The 10734-nt window shown below is 37.7% G+C and overlaps 1 protein-coding gene across 3 annotated transcripts; it reads left to right on the plus strand.

The window, feature by feature from the left end:
- Positions 1–123: 123 nt before the first annotated feature.
- On the plus strand, positions 124–8924 carry NMRK1 (nicotinamide riboside kinase 1). Of its 3 annotated transcripts, none has more exons than XM_059491851.1 (9): positions 124–425; positions 2372–2431; positions 2850–2940; positions 3595–3643; positions 5028–5190; positions 5269–5340; positions 6335–6444; positions 7405–7494; positions 7859–8924. In XM_059491851.1, the coding sequence occupies exons 2-9, from the start codon at positions 2403–2405 to the stop codon at positions 7876–7878; spliced, it is 624 nt and encodes a 207-aa protein (XP_059347834.1). In that variant the 5' UTR covers positions 124–425; positions 2372–2402; the 3' UTR covers positions 7879–8924. The 3 variants fall into 3 exon arrangements, with proteins under 3 accessions (XP_059347834.1, XP_059347835.1, XP_059347833.1); XM_059491852.1 differs by having other exon boundaries at positions 124–414; XM_059491850.1 differs by having other exon boundaries at positions 125–466.
- Positions 8925–10734: the final 1810 nt, after the last annotated feature.

Consider the following 10734-nt stretch of genomic DNA (forward strand, 5'->3'; position numbering starts at 1 on the left):
GGCGCCGGGCGGCACGCGACCAATCAGCGCGCGCGCCGCGGACAGGGCCCCGCCGCTTCCCCGCCCGCGCTCGGCCCGGGCCGCAGGAGCCGCCCAGGCCGCGCTGCCGGGCCGGGCGGTCCTGGCGGCTGCGAGGGGGCTGCTCCCGGCGGGCCGGCTGGGGCGTCGTGTGCGCCGGACCGCCCCGGCTGGCAGGCGGGCGCGCCCCGCACAGCTCCGTGACGGGACGCAGGCGGTCCGCCTGCGCGGAACCCTGCTGGCGGAAGGATGTGCTCCTAACACCCTCGCGGCGTGGTTGAAGTAAAGTGCGAACTGCGGAGGCGCTAAGGTGTTGGAACTGCAACTGGTGGAGGCGCGGCCGAGAAGCTCCGCCAGCCCCGCGGTGTGGGCCCGCAGCTGTGAGAGACGTTCCCGGTGCGGGTCCGGTACGCCCGGGGGTGGCTCCGTGCGTGGGAGCATTGCCGCGGTATGCCCTTAAAAATGGGGTGACTGCAGCGATGCCATGGGGTTTGTGCTCTATTTAAAGAGACAAATTGACTCAAGCTAGAGTAGCGTAGGATTTCTGTGTTGCAGCATTTGTGACAAATTTGATTTTGAAATTTGTTTTACACACTACTCAGGGCGGCAGAAGAGTTGGTGTGTTTTTTTATGATGGTATTTTTTGCCGCAGACTGGGATTAATTTGCATGTGCATAATGACATAAATTAAAGTCCAAAGGTGAACGTGTTTGTCCAGTTTGTTGCGTAACACCCTTTGTGGGACAAAGGGTAATCTTCTGCAACACAAAACTTACTGATGATTTTTAGAAATTTACAACTTTTTAATCCTATTTTTAAAGTACTCTGAGTATCATCACTTCTTAAGAAAAAGTTATCTGTCTTCCGTCTTTGCATTGTTAGTCAGTACTATGAGCATTCAATGCATCACTGAATTTGAAAATTTTAATATTCCTAGAAAACCAATGTGTACCAACTTAAAAAACTCACAAATGCCAACTACTGTAGATAAGCAGCACCATTGCAAAGCAATGACTGTCATACAGATGATGGCTTGGACTAGTCAATATGTCTTTTTTGGTTGTTTAACGTAACCATTCATGGAAAAGCATGCGAAAATCATATCACAGATGTGTGAAACAGTGGAACTTCCAGTCGTTGCACCAAATGCAAGACGATTATATTGTTTCAGGCTCCACATGTGTCTAAAGCTTACTTTCACAGAAACAATGTGGTTTTGTTTTCATACTGATCCCCTGTACCAGTCTTTTTCCTAATACAGTATAGATACTTGTTTGTTGGAGGTAGGGAGGGTTTTACCTGCTCAGTCCTTTCAGGTCTTAGGTGTCATAGGTCTTACTTCCTTAAGCTTGACCTAGGAGGATAGAGCAGGTGAAAAAAGGGGTGTTTGCAAATCGTTATAAATTGATGTGTTAAACTGAAAACAAACATTGTTTCCCCTATCTTTTGCAGAACTGTTTTTCAGCTGCAGTATTTTTCCTGGATAGTTCATTATGTACTCCGCAAACACCCATTCCAGAAGAAAGTTCGGGGGAGAGAGCTGGGGCAAGGCAGTAATTGTGTCTCCTGGCAGCTCTGACTGTACTGAAGGTGTTCAGGCAGTCAGTGCCTCAGAGTTGGTGGGAAATGGTGGAAGCAGCAGGGATATGGTGGACAAATTAACCTTTAGAGTTTACTCTTCGATCTTTTCAGGGGAAAATCAAGTGCTACCTGGGCTAAGTCAGCTAGAATGGCTTAAACTGCTCTTGCAGTAGTTTTAATGCTTTCAGATTAATCTGTGGTGGGGCAGAGGAAGGGGATTTGTGTGGTCTGTGCTGTTAACACCCTCAGAAAGGGAGTGGTGAATCACACAGTGATACCAGGTTCATAAAAGAGTTTTTGAACATAGTCTTTGTTACAAGTCTTCATGAAACTATAAAACGCCTTTCTCCTCAGCATGCCACTTGTTTCTTTCTTAATGATTTTGTTTGTTTTGCCACCACAACTTCTGTTTACCTAGTCTTTTTTATATTGTTATGGCTTGAGCTAATGATTGTGCTTTTCTTTAGGATCTTGTATGATACCAACATTGTTAGAATCAAGTCTCCCAGATTTCCTTTCAAATTATTAAAATACTGTCAAAAATAAAGTACCTTGGAATTTCTAATCTTGGAATTTAAGATGGGGTATATATACTGCAGGTTTTTGGTTAGCATTAGAACAAGCAGCTGAGATTCTGACTGTACCTTTGCAAAAAGAAAAATTATGGACAACAGAAAGAAAATAAATTAACTGTATAATTGTTATTTCTTAATACCATAGTTGCCTTCTTGTTCCTGAATTAAGATTTTTCACTGGCTGTTGTTTTTGACAGGAAAAAGGAAGAACTGAGGAGAAAACAAGCTATGAAAGTGTTGGTTATTGGCCTTGGGGGGTAAGTTATACAAAATTAAATTTGCTCTACAGCTTAAGACTAGTCTTCTTCTCAGAATGATGTGATATAATTTCTATTTCTGAATACATTTTTTTTCAAACTGGATTACAAATGCAACATATACTTGTTGTTTTATAGCATGTAACTCAAGAAATTGTTCTGTGTCAGTTGGAGACCTTAGGTGCAGGTATCTGCAGCATCTTTCTTGGCACTGCTTGATTTACTGCACTGATTATTGAAAACTGATGAAACATACCAGAAAATTTCTAGAGGTAGAGAGTATTTAATGTGACTAAAATTTGGGAGAAGTTGTATTGTTTATTTGCATATAACTATACAGAAATGTATGTGTGAGCTTGTACATATGTTTAAAAGATTACATTTTGCCTTGGTGAACTTTTTGCAATGTTTTTAACAGTGTAACAAATGGAGGGAAAACAACGCTAGCAGAAAAACTTAAGAATATGCTTCCCAACTGTGATATAATCTCTCAAGATGACTTCTTTAAGGTAACAGTTTTATTGGAAAAACCTGATAGGTAAAAGGAGGCTAGAGTAGGTCTCAATTATTTTTTCAGTTCTCCTGTTGGTGAACTTTTAAAATTGGTGCTGCTTAAAGTAATTTAATAAGATTACTTTAATAAAATAAAAATTAAAGTAATTTTAAAGTAATTTAATTTAATAAGACTCATAAAATGAGCACTGTGGTAACTGAAATTTAAGTGGCCAAACTATTGGATATACTCAGCCAATAGAAATTTCCTTTCTTCTTTGCCATTCTTTTAATATAAGGCATGGATGAATTTTTCAAGATCCTTTTGCTAATGAGTTTAATCATACTATCTTAAGCCTACACACATACAACAATAAGTAGTTCTTTGTCTTCTAAGTCAAAACAGAAAAACAGCTTATGTTTTGACACACAGTTTTCTCAAGTATAGCTCTAATGAATTTAAGTAATATGATTTGGAGTGTTTGTTGGTCTAGATTAAATAAAGTTTTTGTAGTGTATTTTAACAGTTGTTTACATCAGTTTAATGTTGCAGATAAATTTAACTAATTGGATACAAAAGTGTAAACCCTTACGTTTATAAACAGAGTATGTATCTCTCAGCATGGTCATAAAAGCAACCTTGAAAAAATTAAATTTTTTTCCTCCTTCAGCCAGAGTCTGAAGTAGAAACAGATGAACGTGGATTTAAGCTATATGATGGTCAGTAATTCTGATGCACTGCTTTTGAACATGGTACTGAAGTTGTTGTGCTGAGCTTCAACACTTCTTCCACCCCATCCCCTCGCTCTCTTCCCTTCTGAGCTAGGCAGTAAACAAGTGGTTGTTTCTGAGCAATCCTTCTCTTAATTTCCTTCAGCTCACTGACATATTTAAGCAAACTTGCTTAACAAGTAAATAGCTCACGCTAGGGCTTGGTCTTTCATTTGCTCTTTTGAATCTTCTCCTCTCTTTCTTCACTTGTGTCTGGTTTAGTAGCAAATGGTACTGTTCAGTTGGAAGTCTTGGCTTGCAGTACTGGCATAAGTTTAATCTCATCACTCGGAAATGGCTCTCCTTTTTCTGCTTTGGCTGGTGAGCTCATGGGATTTCATATTGGGTTTTCCAAGTCAGTCAAAGCTTGGGTTTATCCTGACACCTTTATTTGATGTGAGATCTAAGATAAAGAACATATATTTTTAAGTTCATGATTAATGCTGGCTCAATTTATTCTTAGTGATGTGTAGATCCAGATCCACTTTAGGGCAGTGTTTTGTGTCAGGTCATACCTACTTGTAAACAATTGCTTGCTTAATAGCTAATCTCTGATAATACTTTGTGATCACAAAATGTATCGCTGAGAAAATTGGTCAGACCCTTCAGTTGTACCTGAAGAGTGGTCATTACCAGCTATGCAATCTTTGACTTAACTTGTAGACTTCATGTAAATGGAATGTGAAACTGGAGAGATAAAATGGACATTCTTATTCAAATATCCAGGTTTAATGCTGCTCTTAAAAGGTCTTTAAAAATGTGTTTGCTGTTATGGTATCCAAAAGCTAACTTATTTCTACCTTTGAATACTTCCTCAATATATTCTTGCATGTCTACAGAAAAAAAAGATGTTACATTGTGCATTGTATACCATGGTCCTTTAACTCTCTCTATGCCCACCTGATAAACCTTATAAAAACCTAAAGCAAAAAATGCTGAGCGTCTGCTCCCTCCTCTGACTATTGACAAAATGGTGGAGATCTCAGGATTAGTAAATTTTTATAAGTTTTGTGTAAGTGGAGAGCAGTCCCTGAAGTTTCTGTTATGAAGTGAAAAGCTGTGAATTCTGTTCAGACAATAGTAGATGCCATGAAGTCCAGAGAGACTACACCCAGTAGAAATACCCCAATCCTGGTGCAAGCTTTGGTTTCAGTAAAACATCAATAGCAAACACAGAACTACGGATATAATCTTTGGGATAATCCTGTTCCCTTTTGTTTAAATTTGTATGTAAATTATTTGATTCTTACTGATTAATGTAGGGATACTTTAGGGTTCTTTTTATTTTTTTATTCTTTGTTTTTAAGGGATATTTAACTTTGTTTTCATCTAGTACTTGATGCCCTCTATATGGATGAAATGGTGACAAGTATTCGCAATTGGATGAAAAGCCCAGCAAGCTCAGGTGTTGTGACAGAAGAGCCAGAGAATACCTGTGACAATCTGAAAAATGTTCATATTTTGATTGTTGAAGGCTTTCTCCTTTACAATTATGAGTAAGCAGTAATATGTAACCTGGTAAATAAAAAACAACCCTAAAATTGAAGAGGGAACTAAATATGTTATTATCTTAGGCCCCTTAATGAGCTATGGAATAGAAGATATTTTTTGACCCTGCCTTATGAAGAGTGCAAAAGGAGAAGGAGGTAAGATTATTGACTTCTTGTTTAAAAAGAGTCACCGCACCCCCTGAACTGAAGTGGTCCTTTTATGCTAGCTTTTCTTCAGTGCTTGCAAAATGTAAGCTATTAAGAACATCTATCCTCTTTTTGTTAGTTTGAGGTTTGTTTGGTTTGATTTTCATTTTAGAGCACATGGTTATTAAAGTATTAAGTGCTTTGCAAACACTAAAAAGAGAATTTGTTGTCCTGATAAATTATTTAATTCCTGATTGCATAGTTGAGTAAAATTATGTTTAAAATGAGAAATGGTTAAAAAAATACTAAGCACTCTTATTCTTGGTTAAATACAGTTAATTGATGATTATTCTTAGAGTAATAATGTTCATGTCTGGGTTAAGTGTACAGTTTTGTTTAGATGATCCATTAATTTTACTGTGGATCTAAACTAGATTATTGAGCCAGTGTCTGACTTGCCTCTCAATTTGGAGCAATACTGTATGCTTGGAATAATATATGTGCATAATGTCATAATTTGCTGGCTGAGTGAAGAAATCTTCTATTCAGCTGGCTGTGGGTGATACCACTTTCTTGGTTTCTCACTAGACTCACCTAAGACATTGGTGTCCAGAATGGAAGAGTCTAGATAAACAACTAGTCATTTAAAGCTTAAATTTAAATCTATATACCTAGTAAATAGACATAAAGTAGCGTATTTTGGTAGTAGTGTCCATACAGTTTAATTTACCTGCAATACCTTTTACAAAATTAAAACCACCAAACTTTTACCTTATCTTTTATCTTAATCTTAAATGTGGTTTGATTGGCAGGAATGGGTAAGATAGCAAAAGACAGCAGAAGTCCGTGTCACAGACTGAATTAAAACAGAGGAGCCTCCTTGGCTCCAATAGAAATACAGCCAGCCTTTCTTTTTTATTTTGGATGAAAGCTGTTATTTAACCAGCTGACACTAGGGGAAAATTTAAAACTTATATGGGAACGCATATGTATTTTTGTGTAGCACCAGAGTCTACCAGCCAGCAGATACACCAGGGTACTTCGATGGACACGTGTGGCCTATGTATTTGAAATATAAAAATGAATTGGAAGAGAATGCAAATATGCAAGTTGGTATGGTATCCTTTATTTTAAACTTATGAAATGCTTAAGTATGGCACTTGTGCAGTTTTTGTTGAATTGTGGGATTTTTTTAAAATGGGACAAAATTTTCTTCAAGTGTTTTTGTGGCATTTAGTAGGTTTTGATGTTTCTGTTAGTTTATATTTCAAGCCTATAGGGATTTTATTTTTGTATTTAATAATGAAAATTAGGAAGTTAAACAATGGAAATGTTCTGATCACTAATTAAGTCCACTTAACAAGATAACTTGTCAAGATAACACACTTACGTCTAAATAGGAAGCTTCTGAGATGATAGCTGATGCACTGGCAGAGTTCTTCAGAACAAAACTGAAATCCTGGTGAAGTCTTGTAATAAACTGAAGATACTTTCTAGGTGCTGACTGTCCACACTACAGTCACCAGTTTTGCATGAGAAGTGTCAAAGCTAGGCCAGCTGTTGGGGCAGTGCCACACGTTTGTGTGATGTTCACACTTACACAGCTCTTGGACTAGCTGCTTCTGAAGTGGGGCCAGAGGGAAGGGGAGGGAAGTTGGGTGGCCTCTTCATCATTAGCACACTGCTTCTTGCTCTGCAGTAAGAATAAGAGCTGCAGTGCTCTTCCGGAACTTGCTCAAAGGCTGAAACTGAGGAACCTGAAATTATCTACTGCACAGGGACCTTTTTGACAAATTATTCCATTGCTCTACTGTCCTCACATAACTACCATTACCCTTTTGGAGAGTTTGTACCACAAAAAATTGTAAATGAATTATTAACTAGAATTATTTTCCATTATGTTGCGGTTTTTTACATGTAAAACAAGTTTGGGGAAGAGGAAAATGGGAGGTCCTGTTCTTGATTTTTTTTTCTTCTCTTCTGATGGCATCTATAGAAGTACTGAAAACTTTGCCAATTTCCATTACAGATAGCTGGCATAGAACTCATGAACACTTCTTTTTTCTTCTTCAGATTATTTGGATGGAACAAAATCCCAAGAGGAGCTTTTATCCTATGTGTATAGTGATATAATACAGGAATTAAACAAGCTGAGGGAAGAAAGTAAGTAATGCTACTGGAAATTGAATCTATGTATCCTGTTCCATGTTAACAAAAAGCTAATACTTTTATTTGAAAGTACTACAAGAATGATAGAGATTTCTATTTCTTTATGTGCTACAATACCACATTTGCTCATTACTCTGAGTCAATTTCAGTTAAAACTGTGAGTTCCTTGAAATGGGATGGTCTAAGATCATAGTTGAATTACTTAATGATAAAATAATAATAAAAACATGGAAGAGAAGGAATATGGGATAAAATATGAATGAAAACAAATGTGTTAGTGGAATTATATTATCACTAATATACAATGATGTTGTTTGCAAACACTGCAGATTAGATATGTACTTTGTATTTATTTTAGATCAGCAGGTCACATCATGACAATGTAGAAAGCCTGGGTTCCATTTGATATGAGTTGAAAACACCAAGACTGTCATACATAGCAAGCCAACCAACTGAGCAAATGCTGTGTGTATGACCATAATGCTACTTCATGTAACACAAGAGATTTTGTAAGTAATTATTAACTCTCTCTTGGGTATGGAGACAGAGACTCCATTTAGGAGTATGAACACTGCGTTCCTGAAATTTCCTTTAATCAATCCTGCTTTGGCTGAGTTTTAAATCTGATTCAATGTGTATGTTTTAAAACATGAAGATTTTGTGCATAAAACTAAACCACAAAGATTCACTTCTGTTGGATTAATAAGCATTATCTGAACATGGATGATTTGATTGCAATTTGAAACGATCATATAGGAATGATAGTGATTGCCTCTAATATTCTTAGGAGCTTATTATCACTGATAAACATGCTCAGAGAAACTAGCTGTGTAAGATATGTAAGTTTATGTAAGTTGTTATGCTGCTTATTCAGTAACTGAATACTTCACAGCTAAGCTTATTTAGACTTGCTAAATACCTCTGGTGTTTGCACTGTAATTTTTGTGTTGTGTATTCTTTAGAGCAGTTGGGAATAGATGTTAAGAAAATGAAAACAAACCTGAAGAGGACTCAGATTGTTGGAAAAAGGTGGGAAAATAAGATGTAGAGAATGGAGATGCATCATTAACAAGATAAAATACATATATTGTGCAGAGATTGACTAGGATGGCACAGATGACTAGATAATAAATCCATGCTTCAGGGAGAAAGAAGGAAGAAATAATTGTTATTAATATTTGTAACTCACATTGAAAGTGAAATGAAACTGAAATGTTGTGAATGGAATGTTCAGAAAGCAAGAATGCCAGACAAATGTGAAAGCTTTGTTATAGAATTTGTGTATATATATATTTACGCAAACTAGGAAATTGGATCATAGTTTGTTGCTGAATAAGTAATATCTTAACTCTTATGTTTTCTAGACAATTGGTTGCATTTTTATGAGCCAGAATAAAAATAAAACTACAGACATGGAAAGGAAAGGATGGATTTTATTACTTGATACGTGATGGCTGAACTAGTCAGTGATTGAAATGTAGTATTTTATAGTAAAAGTCCTAAATCTGTGTATTAGAAAAAGATGTTATCAGATTACAGCTGTGTTTAGGTGTGTTTAAAACAATTTTGTTTTATTATTTTGCACTAAAAATTCTTCATCTTGCATTTGCTCATATGCTGTGATGGACTGTCTGACTTTAAACTGTATTTTTGTTTTTATTTTCCTTTGGAAAGGATACAATTGCAAGAGATTAGCTAATGCATGGAGTGGCTGTGGTGGGCTGACCTTGGTTAGCCACCAAAACTGCTCTATTATTTGCCCCTCTTCTACAGGAGAAGGGAAAAAATGCAATGGATTTGCATCTTGACTTATCTTGCATCAAGATAAGACAGGAAGATCACTCAGCAGTTACTCACATGCAGTCAAAACAGTTGTGGTTTTGGGAAATTATTTGAATTTACTGCCAATAAAATCAGTAATAATGAGAATTAAGAACAAATCATAAAACACCTTCCCTCCACCTCTCCCTTCTTCCTGGGCTTGACTTCCTGCAGAAATTCTCTACCTCATGTCTCCCAGCAGCACAAGTGGATGGGGATTGTGTTGGTCCTTCCTCTTCACAGACTTCCGCTGCTCGAGAATGGGGTCCCTCATACAGGGACAGTCTTCCACTTCCAACTGCTCTGCCTGGTGATTCACAAGAGGTAATGGAATGAGCAATGGTATCACCTGACTTTATTCCCAACATTAGTGCTAAGGAAAGAAGCTCAGTTTTGTCAGATCCTCCTACAGGGAAAAATGATAGATGAGCTCCAATGCAGATCTATGCATTTGTGCTGTAAATCATTATTGGAATATACATGTTACTGAACATGTTGCTTCAGCAACTTGTAATAAGAGCTCAGGGCACAGATCTTTCACAGTTCTTCTATAATCCTGCCACAGTTTGGAGTTGTATCAAATTGGGTGGGTTTTTTTTTTATTATTTTTGCAAACAAAACAGGTGGTCTTACTTGGCTCCTGTGTAAGACCAGTGGACCCATGTTTTCAGAACTGGGCAGTTTTGGTTTCTACATTTGGAGGGAATCCATAGTAGACTTAAAAGAAGGGCAGCTAAATTTCAAGGGAATGGAGACGCTGCTTTGCAAGGAGAGACTGAAAATTGTGGGACCACTCACTGTGGAGAAGACCAAGGGGAAAATGGACCATGGTTTACAACATCTTGAAAGCTGTGAGTTGAGTGGATGCAGAGCTAGTATTTACCAAATTTTACAAATACACATTTGAAACAGATTGACCAATTTATATTAAGGTAATATTTCACACAGGTAGAAATGATACTTTATGCTGCAGACACTGACCTTCTGAGAGGTAATGCCAAAGGTGGTAGACAAAACCAGCAAGTTCAAAGGAGATACAGAAAATTCATTGACATTTCACCCATAAGAAGTAGTAAAAGAAGCAAGCAGTGCTATAGCGTGGATGTAGAAACTGACCAGGCTCACCTGGTGTCCTAAGTTGTGTGCTCTGGCCAGTTGCTGCAGCAACTCAGCCACAAAAGATAATGAACTCTTCAGAGTCGGTTTGGTAGATAAAGTATTTCAGGTGCTATTATAAAAGCTTACCTGGCATGTTGGCAGAATGCTTTTGGTTTGAAGGTAGTACAGCCCTTGACAGGAAAAAAAAAAAAATTCAAGTTTGCTCTTGGTGAATGCTTTTGCATTGCCAGGGCTGTGGTAGCTGTGAGGTGGCTGGGGAGAGCTGCATGACAGAAGCCTGTGGTCCTTTATTGA

This window comes from Ammospiza nelsoni, chromosome Z (genome assembly GCF_027579445.1).
Source record: "Ammospiza nelsoni isolate bAmmNel1 chromosome Z, bAmmNel1.pri, whole genome shotgun sequence".
Lineage (NCBI taxonomy): Eukaryota > Metazoa > Chordata > Aves > Passeriformes > Passerellidae > Ammospiza > Ammospiza nelsoni.

Bases quoted from the DNA above. Each gene is read 5' to 3' on its own strand.
- NMRK1 (XM_059491851.1), top strand. From the start codon at position 2,403: ATGAAAGTGTTGGTTATTGGCCTTGGGGG. The intron at 3,644-5,027 runs GTCAGTAATTCT...GTTTTCATCTAG, and splicing joins TGGATTTAAGCTATATGATG to TACTTGATGCCCTCTATATG. The intron at 6,445-7,404 runs GTATGGTATCCT...TTTCTTCTTCAG, and splicing joins GAATGCAAATATGCAAGTTG to ATTATTTGGATGGAACAAAA.